Below are 16,622 nucleotides of genomic sequence, written 5' to 3' on the forward strand. Positions count from 1 at the left end.
TAAAACTAATCAAGAGAAATAGAGTGTCAGATTGGCATAAAAATAAACAAAAAGTAATATGCAAAAACAAGTCATCTACAGAGATAAACTTAATACAGACAAGTTGAAAATGAAAAGGAGGAAACAGATATAATAGGCAAGTACGACAAAAAGAAAGCCAGAGAAGAAATTTTCATGTCAGATAAAAGTAAATTCAAGGCCAAAAATGGCAGGGAAAAACATGAATATGATACATGGATTAAAAGATATAAGCCAGGGGCTCCTGGGTGACTCAGTCAGTTAATTTCTGCTCATGTCATGATCTCGTGGTTCGTGGGATAGAGCTCCACACTAGCGCTGATAGTGTGAAGCCTGCTTGGGATTCTCTCTCTCCTTCTCTGCCTCCCCGCCACTCATGCTCTCTCTCTTTCTTGATAGATATATACATACATACATACATACATACATACATACATACATACAAGCCAAAAATGTAAAATGATTATATCCCTTCATTTAGTGCTTATCATATTCCAAGCACTATTCTAAGACCTTTAGATGTATTAATTCAACTAATCCTTAACAACCCCACGGGATAAATATTATTATCATCCCCCATTTTGCAAAGAAGGGAGCTGAGGCACAGAGGGTTAAGACACAGAACATGCTAAGACTGTCTGATTCAGAGTTCACATTCTCAACCTCTATTTTCTGCTAATATTCTAGATTGTAAAGTAACAACTGACAGGTTTTAAAGGAGATATAAAAAGAATAAATGATAAATTTGGAAATTTTAACATACCCTATGGAAATTGATAGGTCAGGTAGATAACAAAGTAATAGAACATGGGTCAGCAAATCATGGCTTACAGGCTGGCCACCTATTTTTGCAAATAAAATTTTATGGGAACACAGCTATGCTATCTATTTGCATATCATATACGACTGTTTTTGCATTACAAAAGCAGAGTTGAGTAGTTATGACAGAAATTGTATAGCGTGCCAAGCCTTAAATACTTACTTTCTGTCCTTTAGGAAAGTTTGCTAGCACTTGCTATAGAAGATTTAAACAAAATTAACCCACTCAACCATTGATATAAAGAGCATTATACCCAAAGAAGAGACTCTGCACACCTTCCAAACAGTGCATTGGTTACCATAAAGTTCTAATTCTACCCTCCTTGCACAATAACACAGGTCTCCAAAATATAACCCTAATCACAATATTATAGAGTAAACAAACATGAAGGCCAAATAAATAAAATGAAAACCACTGCCTTAAGAAAAGGCATTTGAATGTGACAGTGAAATGCACAGATCTTTGGGGCTAATTTAAATGAGTGTAGAGGTATGGACTAGTAAAACATCTCAATGCAACTGTGACTATTAGTCAATGAATTTTTAATAAGCATTTACTATACAGTTACTTGAAGTATCTACTGCACATCTCTTGAAAGAGAAAGCCAGTAAGAGCCTGGCATTGAGGTCAAGCAGCAAGAATTTTCTTCTCAGTTCTGCCCCTTAGCAGTCAGTGTATCTATGGAGAAGTCACTTAACCACTCTGTGCCTCAATTTCCTAATCTATAAGATGAAGCTAATAATAACACCCACCTGATTACAGAGTTATTGGGAGTAATAACAAGATAATGTAAACGAAAGGGGACTAGTATAGTTCCCAACACACAGGAAGTTTTCTATGATACTATTGAATAATATCTACTGATAAATGGGATACCACTCAATTGATAATTGGGAAACCACCATGACTCCAGAAACAATGTGCTGTGAGATTACTTCCTTCTACTTTTTTTTAAATCTTTTTCTTGTTTTAGTCACTGAAGCAGCCATATTTTGAGAGACCAGTTTGCTGCTATCCACTATTTTCTCATTTAGTAAGAATATCCAAGCATAGAAGCAAAGAGGTTGTGGGAGAGGAGGCAGGGAAAGAGCCTGACATGTATAGTAAAGGGAGAATAGATTCAAAATGTAAGGAAATCCAAGTTTAAGAGGCTATCTTTTATTTAGTTCTGTGAATATCTCCTAATAATGACTGTCATAAATGATGGTCAAGGCAGAGATGTTTTTATGATCAATACCATAGAAAGCAAGATGTTTGTGGCAAGGTTCTCTCTGATAGGGAATCAATTTTAAGAACAGAAGTACAAAGAATATATTCTCTTAGCTCTAACCATGATGCTGTTGTTCAAAAAGCTCTAACTCATTCTGATCAGGGGTGAAGAGATATAGAAACAGGGTTATCAGACTTCACCACAATTTAGAGAATCCAATTCTTATTACACAGGCATCAAAAATAAAGGCAAAGCAAGAAAAACTGGCAAAGCTCACAACTCAAAGATCGGGTTTAAGAGCAGAACTTGGACCCAGAATAGGTCATTAAAGACGCTTGGGGGAAAGTTCAACTTTACATACCTCTTGAAAAACACTTTAATTTGTATACTCAAAAAATAACCATAACCTTTGTAATGAAGGAAGCCTAGGGAGGAAGATTAGAGTATGTCTATCATTTCAGATAAAACTTCTTCCAAGATTATGAATCTCTTTTGTAGGAAATTTCTAACTGCGAATATTATCCTTTATATAAATAGAACCAATGGATTCATGGCTGACATTGTGTATCATGGGTTTCATGTGATCTGAGACCCTTTATATAAAATGTGGGACCCTCATAAATGATCACTGGAAACCCTTAAGGCCTTCTTTTTTTCCAAAGCCATTTTTTTTCTCCTATGCCTGTAAGTCCTTGTAGGGCAGTATGCTGATTATCTCATCAAGGCTCAGCCATAAGGACCACAATTGGTCATTTTCATTGAGACTGTTTTTTAGAAATACCCAAAATAAACTCTGAAAAATCAATAGTTTGAGTTGTATCATTGTCATAAGGTTTCACTGGTAGAATTAAAATTTTTTATTTAAATAAATTATAGTATCAACTCCAAAGGAAAAATAACTAGAACAAGTTTATAGACACTCCATCTACTGATGTGCCTCTTCCTAGAGTATATTGAAAAAAGATTTTTTTTTTTGGTTTCTAAATATTTTTATTGAATGATGCCTAACCATACACAAAACATATAGCCTTGCTGATTTTCAAAGTCAAAGCAGCAACACTAAGCAACTTGGAATTTGATTCATTTTTCATTCTGACATTTATCTACTGAACTTGTTGAACAGTAAAAAAAAAAAAAAAAAAAAAGAGAGAGAGGGAGAATAATGTCACTTCATAAAATCTCATTTCTATAGGCAGTGCTAGTGTTAATGCAATCAAATAGCACAAACAGGAAAACACTTATAAAAAATTGTTTCCCGTGATGATTACTACTTTTTAAATTTGTTCCTCAGGTCATATCTTATCACACTTCTGTTTACACTTAATCCAGGATGCACATAGGATGATTTACCTCTGCCAGATATTGAAGCTTGGATAAAATAAACAGTTTTCATTTGGTGCCATAAAACTTGAGACCAGAAACAAAGCCATCACAATAACTCAGGGAGGCAAACAGAACAGCGCAGTCCAAACAGAACGTTGTTTTTCTCCTCTCACTTCATAAAACCGAACTGGGCTAAAACCATGCAGTCACAAGGCATCGGGCAGCCTAGACCACATCTCTTGAAGGCCCTGACCTCTAGAGACTTCTGTTTCTCCTGCAAAACTATTTTATGAGCAAAATTTTATGATTATCGGTTGCCCTAAAGAGAACATGAGGACTCCCATATAGTGCTACAGTTTGGCTAATGGTGAAGCTATCTCCCTTTTCATGGATATTTTTACAAAAAAAAAAAAAAAAAAAAAGGCGCTCTTCCTGGTTTTTAGTGTTTGCTCTATTCCTTATCCCCCAAGTACATTTAAATGAGTACTCTTCTGGGGCGCCTGAATAGCTCAGTTGGTTAAGCGTCTCACTCTTTTTTTTAATTTCTTTAATGTTTATTTATTTTTGAGACAGAATGAGAAAGAGAGAGCGTGAGCAGGGGAGGGGCACAGAGAGAGGGAGACAGAATCTGAAGCAGGCTCCAGGATCCCAGCTGTCAGCACAGAGCCTGATGCGGGGGTCGAACTCACAGACTGTGAAATCATGACCTGAGCCGAAGTTGGACGCTTAAACAACTGAGTCGCCCATGCGCCCCAAGCATCTCACTCTTGATTTCAGCTCAGGTCATATACTCATGGTTCGTGAGATGGGGCCTTAGATCAGGCTCTGTGCTGATAGCACAGAGGTTGCTTGGGATTCTCTCTCTCTTCTCTCTCTTTCTCTCTCTCTCTGTCAAAATAAATAAACATTAAACATTACTTTTCTTTTAAAAAATAAGCCAAGGTGTAGCTAGTGAAGAATTTTCCCCACTGTGATCCCTACAAGAACCTCTATGTTTATTTATTTATTTATTTATTTATTTATTTATTTATTTTTAGAGATGGAGAAGGAGGGAGGCGCAGAGAGAGAGAGAAAGAGAGATGCATGAAGTTTGACGCAGGGCTCAATCCCATGACCCTGGCATCACGACCTGAGCCTAAAGCAAGAGTCAGATGCTTAACGGAGTCACCCAGGCACCCCAGCCTCTTCTAGAACTTCCCACCTTCTGATACACTACATAGCTTCTTTATTATGATAATGGTTTCTTTGCTTGCCTCCCTCACCCCCTAACTAGAATGTAAGTGCCACAGAGGTATTTTTAAAGACAAAGACACTTGTTTTGTTCATTGGTGTTTCCTTCCCATGTGCTTAGCTAAAATCATGCCTGGCACAGGGCTGACTGATGCTCAGGAAGATTTTTTTTGTTCAATGAATGGATATTATTTTTTAAAAGTAGATATGCCATTCTACCACGCTTATGTTAATGACTAGAAATATAAAAACATAAATGTTAAACTGAGTAAGAATTATACCAGCCATGGTCTGTTTTTGATCATTTTATCCCAATATATTTTGTGGGAAATATCATGAGCTTTTGTGATAGCTGTTACACATTTAGACAAATTGTTTTAGAGTTTTAGCCAGGTTTTCTGAAAATCATTTCATCCTGGGGATTTATTTGCATGTAGTTTGAGTTTGGTCTAGGATACCCTTTGTTTCAGTTCAGGATGCTTTTGTAAGCAGATAATTAAGGAGAGAGCCACTGTTAGGGAGATTGAACCATAAAGGCATTTATTGTTTACTTAACAAGAAAAGTAGGTAGTCCAAGAGTTCAACAATGTTATTCCGGATCCAGATTCTTTCCAACGTTCTGCTTCCCCATGATTAACTTGTTGGGTTTTTGTTCTTAATACTTGCCTCGTGGTTGCAAGATGGCTACCAAAGCATGAGGCATCATATCTGCATTCAAGACAGAAAAGGGAAAGAGGCTACACCATTGAGTTCTCTGGTATCTGTTTCTTTTATCAGGAAGGCAACAAGTTTTCCAGAAGACCCAGCAGAATTCTACTGGCCAGAACTAGGTCACATGGCCATCCTCAGGGAATAAAAAGCTGGGAAAAGCAAATAGCTAGCAAAGAAGAACAGGATAGCCTTATAATGGTTCTCTATCCTAGGAGACTTTTAAACTCCTAGTGCCTCGGCCCCACTTCAAACCAATTAAATCAGGATCACCGAGCGGGGGGGAGCAGGAACCTGTATACGCAGGTAGGGATGAGAGCCACATACTGGATCATTCAAGGGTCTAGGATGAGGCAGCTAGTCATCACAAGGGAAATCTGGGTTTTGTCAAAAAGAGAAGAAATAAAGAGGATAGGTTAGGAAAGGAAATAACAGTGCCAGCCACAACCTTTTACTATTAGTCCCATAACTCTACTTGAAAAGACTCATTCTGATGTTCTTTCTGACCTTCATTAGCAGACATTTATTAAGCTCCTCCTAAGTGATGGCCCCTGGAAACAAAATATGAATAAGTTCCATAATTTAGAGACTAGTGAAGGGGGCAACCATGTAAGGAAAAAAATAATCTATCAAAACCCAACATGCCAGGGGCTGGGGGAAGAAGGAAATGGGAAGTTGTTCAGTTTTGCAAGATGAAAAAGTTCTAGAGATCTGTTGCACAACAATGTGACTACAGTCAACACGGCTGAACCACACAGTTAAAAATGGTAAATTTTATGCGAGGTGGTTTTTACCACAATTAAAAAAACAGAAACGTAGCAAAAAAAGCCATTCTGGTAAATAAATCCAAATAGAGGGATAAAGCTAAAGAGCTAATGGGAGAAGAATGACTTTTTTTCATTCATCAACATCTTTGCAAGTGGGTAATGATCCAGCTACCTTTTTCAGCAACTGTCTCTACCCTGTGATTTCAGGCTTTGTGATCTGATCTGACACCTACCTTGCTTAGAAAGGGATCAACAGAGATAAACGTCAGTCGCTGCCCTCTGGGACACCCAGAAACACCATAATGGGAAAGGAATCGGCAGGCCAGACAGCCAGAACATCAGACCATGGCATGTACGAGTTCCAAAAATCTTTAAAGGATTGAGCCTGCACCATTTTTCAGTCCTCTTTATAAATAGGCCAGTATCTCACTGATGATTCCATTCATATATTTGAAGATACTGAAGGCTTTTCTTAACCTTCCTTCATTTCAGCAAGCTAAACAATTTCAATTCCTTTTAACCTTTCATGTAAGATTTATTTTCCTTAGCTCCTTCTTTAATTTTTCTCCCTGAACTTCTCCACTTTCATATCCATGTCAAAACGAAATGATTATAATAGTCTGAAAACTACCATGCTAAATCATAGTTAACAAATATAAAATTTGTGGTTAGCTTATAGTCTACTTTAGCAGTTAGGCTTATAACAGCTAGATTTGGATTAAACTTGTGCCTACTCTTTCTCCATATTTTTTCCTTGAATTTGCTCCCATCAGATTTATCTTATTATAAAGACATTCTTTTCTCAAATATTTGAATATCACTGAGAGTACCTGGGTACAAGGCGAACCATAATTTTTGGGACACCTGGTTGGCTCAGTCAGTTAAGCATCCAACTCTTGATTTCAGTTGGGGTCATGATCTCATGGTCGTGAGATCGAGCCCTGCATTGGGCGTTGTGCTGAGCATGGAGCCTGCTTGGTCTTCCCTCTCTTCCTCGCCCCACCCCCCATTCTCTCTCTTTCCCTCTCGCTCTCAAAATAAACAAATAAACTTTTTTAAAAAGAGATTTCTTGGGGCACCTGGGTGGCTCAGTCAGTTAAGCATCTACTTCGCCTCAGGTCATGATCTCACAGTTCATGGGTTCAAGCCCCACATCCGGCTCTGTGCTGACAGAGGGTGGGGGGGGGAAGGCTAACCATAATTTAAAGAAGAGAGAAGAGCAAGAAATTTCTAAATCAAGTTATCACCTAATGCAGTTTTCAACAAAAGTTATGTGTAGGAATATTTTTAATTCTGTGTATGGCCAGTCTGAAAGAGCAAATGTGTATCACATTGCTCCGGAATTATTTGGATTAATGATGGTTTTGAATTATTTGTTATAAGTGCTCTACCTTCTGAGGAAATCAAACCCTTTAGAAATGTCACTGCTATTCTTAGTCCACAGACAAAGAGCCTCTAAGTTTGTAACAGCGTTTCCCCCCCTCCTCCAACACACACACTCTTTCACAACTTTAGAAACTCATCATTTAAAAGAAGCCAAACTCACTACCACAGCGAGGAGAATGCTGCCAACTTAGAGAGCATGTGTGTTCAGCCTAAAGTCTGGGAAATCCACACTAGCATCTAACATCCAATGCAGACAACCAATATAACATCCAGTACAAACTATGTACAAGGTCCGGATAACGGCTTTACACAAGTCTGATTAATGTGATTAATCTATGTGCTAGTGCAAAGCTAGTACTATTTGAAATTTTATAGAAAAACTAGCAGAGAGTGAAAATCCAAAAATATAAAATTGAGAATGTTAGGCTCAACCCCTGATCATAATCCCCCTTAGTTAACCTGCCCTGGGTTGCCCCAAGATTGCAATGTCTACCCATGCTTAAATATTAGACACTTGGGTTTATATCAAATTTATTGTTCCAGGTGAGGGACAAATTCAGCTGCACCCAGCTGTCAACGGCATTCTCATTATTTGCCATTGGCCTGCAGCACCCCTCTCTGCACATTCCTTGTTAATAGACCCACACACTTAGGTTTCTCTTGGCAGCTCTGCTCTGAGTTTCTGATTCTGCTGAATTTTCTGACCAAAGTCAACCAGGGTCCATGTAAAGGGTGCTGCCTCTTTTCCATATCACAACACCCTGACACTATGAATCCTAAAATACCTCAGGCAAAAAGCTATGTTTTGTCTATTTGTTTTACTGAAATTTGGGGTCACTGAAGACAGTTCATGGCAGCACCAGAAACAAATTTCAATTGAGTATTGAACATCCTTAGAAGTCCTTCAGGTACCATACTATAGGCCATCTCTCATTGGTTGTTTAACCCCACCAGCCTCAGTTTCCCACACTGTTGCCCCATATGTCCCCTTTCCTTATCAGGTCTTTCCCCCTCAGGACATTCCCTATCTTCTGTTGACTTTAATGCAGAACAGTTTGATAATTTCTATATTTCTCCGCTTGGTGACTTGAAGCCTTGCTGAATTCCATCAAGGATATTTCTTAAAGATGATTTGGTACCTAAGATGAATTCTGAGGCCAGCTTTTAATATTTTTCCCAACTTGGCTACATTTAGATCTTTTGAACTGTGTGAGGCAGATAATCTGTATCGTTTAAGTTGACCAAAGTGACATGGCAATAAAACAACACGTCTTGATTAAAGATGTGAGTATTACCTGCCTATAGTCTAGGCGCTCAGCTAGTACCAAATAATTTCCAGCATCATGCCCTACTCTGAAGGTATTTCATGGAGGAACCAAATGATAGCCTAACCCTATATTGCAGGTTGCATGCTTTTATATTGTATCTATACTGTTTTTCTGGTTAGCCAAGTAATTCATATTATAAAAAATTATAACATTAAATATTAATATATTCTTAATTATTAAATTTCAAACTTTTTTTTTTATTTTAGAGAAAGAGAGTGCACGAGAGGGGGAGAGGGGCAGAGGGAGAGAGAAGTAATCGTAAGCAGGCTCCACACTCAGCATGGAGCCCAACGTGGGGCCCGATACCACAACCCTGGGATCATGACCTGAGCCTGTATCAAAAGTCAGATAGATGCTCAACGGACTAAGCCACCCAGGCACCCCATAATCAAACATTTTGAGAGACAATTGTTGAAAGGCAAGCCTGATTATATTTTTCTGATATGTATCAGAAAAAAATTTTCAAGGGTGCTAAAATCTATTTTTCAAAATAGCACAAAATGTTCACGGGCAGTGAAAAATTATTGCCCCTCAACAACAACAACAACAAAAATACAGAGTTGAAAACATAATAAGCTTGCTTGCTCCACAGTCCATTCTCAACAATCATGCCAACAATAGAAGGAAAGTTGACTGAATTAGGCCAAAATTCTAATAAAATCTTCAGATTCTATTCTGCCAAATACCATTCACATTAAAACAAGGTACTCTGTCTGTATTTCTGAAGAAATAGAATCTGTACCTTGGTTGTTTTTGTTTATTTGTAGATCACATTTGCTTGAGTTTTAAGGTGATTCTGTTTAAATTGCACTGATAAAACAGGCAAAATAAATGACCATCTACTAGAAAGGAGGGAGTCTTACCAGAAAATGAGAGAAATTTCAAAATATGGGAATCCTAGCTGGTTTGGGATATTTGAGGGGCTTTCCTCATACTAAGAAATAGGATGATTGTTAATAACAAGCCTCTAATGGAAAAGAATCCATAGTAAATATACACATAAATGCAGTACAAGAAAAGGAATATTAAAACAACAGTCTGAGTGAGGTGAACATAACTGCAAGAAAATGGCTTTATTTTATTTAGGCAATATAGTTCATCCAAGTAAATTAAAGAAAATTGTATATTCAGTCATTTGTTCAGTCAGAAAATGTATCAAAGAAATAACTTCCATACCCCCTTCCAGATGGGATGTTATAAAGGTCTATCAGATGTGAATACAGTTTTATGAGCTCAAAATATATTTAAACAAATAAAATCACATCAAAACCCCTAGTGTTTTGAAATATGCGTTAAACGCATGTCGCATTTTTCCAAAAAAGCACTGGATACCTAGACTCTATTTGTACATCAAAATAATAATGAAATAATAAGTTCATGCACTGCATAACTAAAGCAAGATAATACATATAAAGGAATTTTCCCTCTAGATCACAACACGGAGATTACACTTTTTGAATTTTGATGTTACATTAAAACTACAGTGACGTAAAGCTAATGAATAAATAATGCTCCACAGGCAGTATTGATATACACAAGGCATTAATGTTCTGCTAAATTTTCTCTTTTCTGACTATGTATCTCAAGGAAGCACCACTCCAGGTGGTTACCGTGTACACGTAAGTGACTACTCTACGGCCCATAGCTTGTTCTCAAACTGCGTTTGCAGTTGCAGCCGTAAAAATATGTTGTTTCCTTCTTTCACAATCCGCACTGACTTGGTTGGAATGTGTGTGTCCAACAGACTTCTGTGCCTGTACCTGAGGTTTTGCCACAATGCCACAACTCCATTGACTTCTAAAAAAATTGTAAGATCCTAAAGTTACTACGCTGGGTTGTGTGAGCAAAATCCACTGTATCTCCACCGTATGCACAAACCTTGGGCCTCGGGAGCTTCAGAAGACAGAGAATGTCCTGATTTGGCAAAGATGCTCAGAGGGAGATGAGAAACCACAAACATAACAAATGTTCACTGGTCTTCAGGATAAGTTCACTTATTCAACTTCATTTACTTACTAAGTACCTACCATGTGCCAGGCTCAGCTGCTTTCTTTTCCTCACCATATATCACATTTTATTGTCATTCTTTGTATGTCTCTCTCAGCAATCCAGCACCATCACCATTACCACCCATTAAACCGAACATTTCTCACAGGCTGGAACCTTGTCGTATTAACAGACATACTAACATGGAATCAATAAATATTTATGAATGAATAAATAATAAAGGTATAAAATATTATGTAAATGGAAGCATGCTAGAAAGGCAGGAGAGAGCATTCTGGAAGAAGTGGCATTCTGCCTCAGCCTTAAAGAAAATAAATGGAAGAGAGAATTCTAGACAAAGGGAGCAGTGGAAGCAAAAGCCTGGGAGGAGGGAAAGAGTGGGTGTTTCAAAGAAGTTGGCAATCGAATCCATTTGGGATACAGCAATGGTTCCTGTTCTCCTTAGGAGAGGGGCCTGGCTCAACACCAACCCCACTCAACCGTACCAGAATACAGGGTGGGGGGCAAACATGACATCGAAAAGACCCCTAAGGTCATTCTGACAAGTATTCCTTGTTAAGTGATATTATTTATAAATTGTGTGGGGAGGGATAGAGAGAACGGGGTCCCTCTATTCCCTCAGTGCCCTCCATTGGCCTTCGTCCTCCACCCTTATCCTCATATTGCACGCACAAAGGCCCCTGCTGGTGTGGTGGTTATTGCAATCCCTGCCGGCTGAAGAGGACGTCTTTAGTGAGTGGGTTTCCAACTAGTTACATTCCATCCAATTCAGCACACATTGATGGAGAGCCTACCATAGGCAAGCCAGTGTGCTCTTTATGGATGCCTAGATCAATGAGATCATCCCATCCTCAAGGATCTCACAACCTAAAGCATTTGCATTTTAATACCTAAGTACACGCATCAAACGCTTTTAAGAATGAAAGGAAATGCCAATTGCACCAAAACATGGAGATCTTGAAGCAAATAATCAAGCCCTAAATTCCTTAAACACTCCCACTTAAAAGTATATCTGTTGTAAAATTGTTTCTGCCAACCACCAGCTTCCTACCCGTTGAATATGTGATATTGAAACTGCAAAGCTCAGCTGGATATGCAAAGCGTCTATAGGGATCAGTGGTTCTTTTCCAGTAGAGACATTTTTTTAATGAGAAGCAGAAATGATGGAGGAAAGAGTATTTGAGTCACACAGAGAGAATTCCAGGCAACTCTCCTCTCAGGGAACCAATTATTTTCTCCCTAAAGAGGCAAAACTCCACCTATTTCCTCTCATCTCCAATACTGTATGATGAAAGGCATTCCCAGAAGCGCTGTGCTATATAGCAAGGCCCAAAGATGAGCAAATGCACTTGACTCCCCGACCCCAACTGAAACAAGAGTAGCTCCAGACTGATAGTGCTGACCAAAGGTTCTGGGTGGCGGAAAGACCACAGAAGAAGAGAAAAGAGGATATAAGGGGAAGATTGGCTCTGCAGGACTGAGCCTCAGCTCAGCAGTGGTTTGGCAGGAGAGCATGTTGCTAGCCAGCCCTACACTGGAGAAGTCATTTCTTCATCCACCATGGGCAGTGTTACCATAACATTAGCCCTACCACCTGTATACCTTGATCTCCATCAACTTCCCAACTCATGTAATTATGCTCTAATAGCACCTAACTGCTGATGAGGCCTTCCTGTCTGCCCCACCCCGCCCCCCCCACACACACTCAAATAATCACTCACATTTGCATCTGAGTCTGGCAGAGAGTGGGTATCCAGTATTTGTTGAACTATATGTCTGGGTGCTTACTATCTTGGGTACAGAATGTAGGAAGTACTAAGGAGGTTTCCTGGGTGTCCCCAGACATACTAGAGTACCAGGAATCACAAAGCATAAAGCTAAGTCAACTGCCAAAAGAATGAAAACATAAATATGGAGGCAAAAAAAAAGAATGAAGGAAACTAAAGAATTTGCCAACATGAAAGGTTCTGAAAAGAAGTTTTAGGACTGAAACTTTGATACAGTCATGTTACATGATTCCATAAGAATTTTCATAATACTGTCCAAGTAGACCATGAGCTGGGGTGAGGTGGGGAGGAAGAGAGGTAGTATCTGCCATTCACCTAGGTATCCCATTGAACCACATGAGAGGCACTTGCCAGAAAGATAGCCAGCCATTCATTTAATAGTTTCTATATACTGTCTCTTCATATAACTACATGTCGACTTCTATACAACAACAGAGCTTATGTAATGCTGTCCACTTTGTCATATGGATTCTATTCCTCCCAAGTAATATTTTCATTGCCAATTCAAAATTCAAAATTGGGCACCTGGGTGGCTTAGTTGGTTAAGCATCCCAATCTTGACTTGGGCTCAGGTCATGATCTTGTGGTTTGTGAGACTGAGCCCCAAATAGGGCTCTTTGCTGCCAGGGCAGAATCTACTTTGGATTCTTTCTCCCTCTCTCTCTCTCTCTCTGCCCCTCCCCTGCTCTTTCTATCAAAATAAATAAACATTAAAAAGAAAGAAAGAAAATTCAAAATTAGAGTAGTCCCTTCAAATACTGTTAAGACAGCCAATTAAACCAGGTGGCCCAAACTAGACAGTGCATTCATCATTACCTTCATGGTGAATGAACTTAGAAGTGCAAGAAATGTGAACATAAAAGCATTCCACTGGAGAGTGAGAATTTCTGCTCTTGGTCCTGAGGATTCCCAACTTTGGCCCAATTCTTGGTGAAGACAGAATAGGGCTCCTTATGTCAGGAGAGTAATGGCGAGTGATAAAGAAGAGGGGAGGAGAAATTTGGGAGAAATAGAAGCTCGTTATACTGGCTATCAAGACCAACCTCAGCTCTATGCCACCTGTCCCTTGGCCTGTTTAGGGATCAGCTTCCTCAATCTCAAAAATAAGGCAAATGGATTAGATGATATATACCGTTTATATAGATTCCAATTACAGATCCCAACTGTATGCCTTCCATATGTGACTCCAAATAGTTCCAAATACCTAATCAGGGAAATTCCGAGCAGTTAACCAAGGAGCCCCACAGCCACCCCTCCGAGCTGACCCGCTCCCCCGCCCCCCCACCGGCCCCACCGGCTCCCACCGGCCCCCACCGTCACCCCGGGTCTCCCTGACAACCCTAGCCTCTGACTCCACCCTGCCCCGCGGCCCCAGTGCCCGCCTCCGGGAGAGCCGGGACTCGCCGCGCGCGCCCCAGGCCACGTGACCCCGAGCGGCGGGCCCGCGCCCGAGCCGCAATGGCGGCGGTTCCTACAGATTCCGGTTCGCTGCCTGCAGCGGGCGCCCGGTTTTTCTGCACCGCGGGCCGCGGCCTGGAGCCCTTCCTGATGCGGGAGGTGCGGGCGCGGCTGGCGGCCACGCAGGTGAGTCGGCCTCGCTGCGCGCCCGGGCGGGAAGGAGGGCGGCCCTGCCCCCGTCCGCGCCGGGTCTCCCTCCCCGCCAGGGTCCGTGTAGACTCTGGAAAGCAAGAGCCTCGAGCCCCCCAGCTCTCAAGCCCCAGACCTCGGAGTTCTGACACGTCCTTTAATTACTGCAGGAAAGAATCGCCAGTCGTTCTCCCTTCCACATTACCGCGTATCTCTCATGCCTGTATTTTTTTTTAAGGCGGGAAGGAGTTTGAGGCAAGGTATTTCCTAGATTCTTTACAAGAAGGTACTTGATAGTGCCAATAGTTAGACCCGTCACAGAAGCCTTTCTCCAGCCTTTAAATACAAGTACAGCCTTCAGGTTGTTACTGGACTTGTCTGTTTCCTGACAATGATGGTATTTACCCCATGGGATTGATACAAGGTGCGTAAAGTACACCTTAAACACTGAGTAAATAGTAGCTAAAAAAATAATAGTCTTGGAGGCTTCGCAGTCCAGCTTCTGGAGGGAAATAACAATTGCTGGTGTTAATTTCAATGACATGAACAAGGTTTTAAACTTGAGTTTAGGTTCTAGAACATGCTGAGCTGGCTTCTTGAAAGCAGAGGGAAAAGATGTAATAGAAACAGACTCCACTGACTTGATGGGCTGTATATGACAGTGTGAATCATGTGTTTTTGGAAAAGGAAAGCTTACTAAATGAAATTGACCAGTCAGTCTTGCAGCCCCTATAGTGTTAGAAGCCACAAAAGGATTTTCTGCAATGAGGGAGTTGGGGGCATGGGGGATAGAGGGGGTCACGAAAAATGACATCAGCTTTATTAGATTACCAGCCACTTGTGGTTTTGGTCGCAGAATTTAATAGAGCGCTGAATACGGCTAATCTAAAAAAGCAACAATGTAAGAATTGCCCACATTGATTAAGCATGTTCTTAGGTCCTCAATCTGTACTCACCTGCTTAATTTTCACAACACTGTGAGGTAGGCTCTACATGTAACAGAAAAGGAAAATGAAGCACAGGTTAAGTCCAAGAAATTATTCAAGTCATGTAAAACGGCAGACCTGGGATTCAAACCCAAGCTGTGAAATCAGGCATGAGTATATAATCATGTTTAACCCAGGCAGGCCAGTACCCAGGTCCAGTTCCTTCCATTACATCATGCTGCACTGTTTTTTTGTTTTTGTTTTTGTTTTTTAATATTAACTTAGAGCTCTTAGTATGAAAAATAGAAGCCTTCACCCAACTGCAATACGTCGAATTACCAAAATTATCTTCTCTGCTTGTCCTCCATCTTCTCTAAAGACAAAATGAGATGTGAGGGGAGGGGGTCTCCTCACAGCAAAAAAGTTCAATTAATTATAGGGACAAACTTCTTGGCAATGAGAGGAATCAACCATAAGATTTGGGGATTCCCATATTTTGATTGTGCCTGTTTTAAGGACAGATATGCTTGGAAATGGGATCTGAACAAATAACTTCTGAAATGTCATCTCTAGTTCGCTAACTCTCAAAGTTAAAGCAATCCCGAAAGAACAATGATAGCATCTAACATTTATAAAGCACTTAAAACGTGTCCGACACTTTTATGTACATGATATGATTTAATCCACAGAAGAAACCTATGGGAGACGTCATTTCCCCCCTCTGTTTTACGAAGAAATAAAGAGAAAACTGATGCTCTGTGGTGGAGCTGGGACTTGTATCTGGATCTTTATTGCTTTGAAGCCCAGGTGCTTTACTAGTACACTAAATTATAGTGGGAAACTTCCCCGAAGCTTGTAAGTTATTTCTGTGACAGCGTGGAAAAGAGTATATGTAGGGGCGCCTGGGTGGCTTGGTCGGCTAAGCGTCCGACTTCGGCTCAGGTCATGATCTCACGGTCCGTGAGTTCGAGCCCCGCGTCGGGCTCTGTGCTAACTGCTCAGAGCCTGGAGCCTGTTTCAGATTCTGTGTCTCCCTCTCTCTCTGCCCTTCCCCTGTTCACCCTCTCTCTCTGTCTCAAAAATAAATAAAAACGTTAAAAAAAAATAAAAAGTATATGTAGATCTCAGAGGCAAAAAAACATGTGTTCAAATTTTAATCTTCCTTTCATAGATTTTTGAATTTGGGGTAAATACTCAAATTTCTGAGCCTCACTTTCCTTGGATAGAAAATGGAGAAGATTATACCTACTTTAAAGGATTAGAGCAAACCTTGAGATAAAAATTGATAGCACGTGTAGCACAATGTCTTGCAATTAGTAGGTGATCAATGAATGTTCCCAAAGAATGAGTTGCACAGGAATACTTAAAACCATTCGTGCAGTAATAAGAGTGTTAGAAACTTTGATTTGCTTCAAGAAAAGTAATATTGTGAAGTCCGCGTTTATAAAATGAATTTAGAAGTGATTGTTTCCTTTTACAGATTAGTCACGCCTTTCTAATCGGTGTTTTAGTGGACCTAAGAATC

The 16,622-nt window shown here is 40.1% G+C and overlaps 1 protein-coding gene and 1 long non-coding RNA gene across 3 annotated transcripts in view; one reads left to right on the forward strand and one right to left on the reverse strand.

The window, feature by feature from the left end:
- Positions 1-5,180: 5,180 nt before the first annotated feature.
- On the reverse strand, positions 5,181-13,785 carry LOC122216389. The gene is made up of 3 exons (XR_006200871.1): positions 13,717-13,785; positions 5,604-5,686; positions 5,181-5,309 (listed from the first exon to the last, which is right to left on the reverse strand). It is a non-coding gene; the product is annotated as an uncharacterized LOC122216389 (long non-coding RNA).
- Positions 13,786-14,032: 247 nt separating this feature from the next.
- Positions 14,033-16,622, forward strand: part of THUMPD2 (THUMP domain containing 2) — a 35,422-nt gene continuing 32,832 nt past the window's right edge. For both annotated transcript variants that reach the window (XM_042933178.1, XM_042933179.1), the window contains exon 1: positions 14,033-14,168. In XM_042933178.1, the coding sequence (XP_042789112.1) occupies positions 14,043-14,168 (126 nt within the window). In that variant the 5' untranslated portion in view covers positions 14,033-14,042. The remainder of the gene's footprint in view (positions 14,169-16,622) is intronic.

The sequence above is a fragment of the Panthera leo genome, chromosome A3 (genome assembly GCF_018350215.1).
Source record: "Panthera leo isolate Ple1 chromosome A3, P.leo_Ple1_pat1.1, whole genome shotgun sequence".
NCBI lineage: Eukaryota > Metazoa > Chordata > Mammalia > Carnivora > Felidae > Panthera > Panthera leo.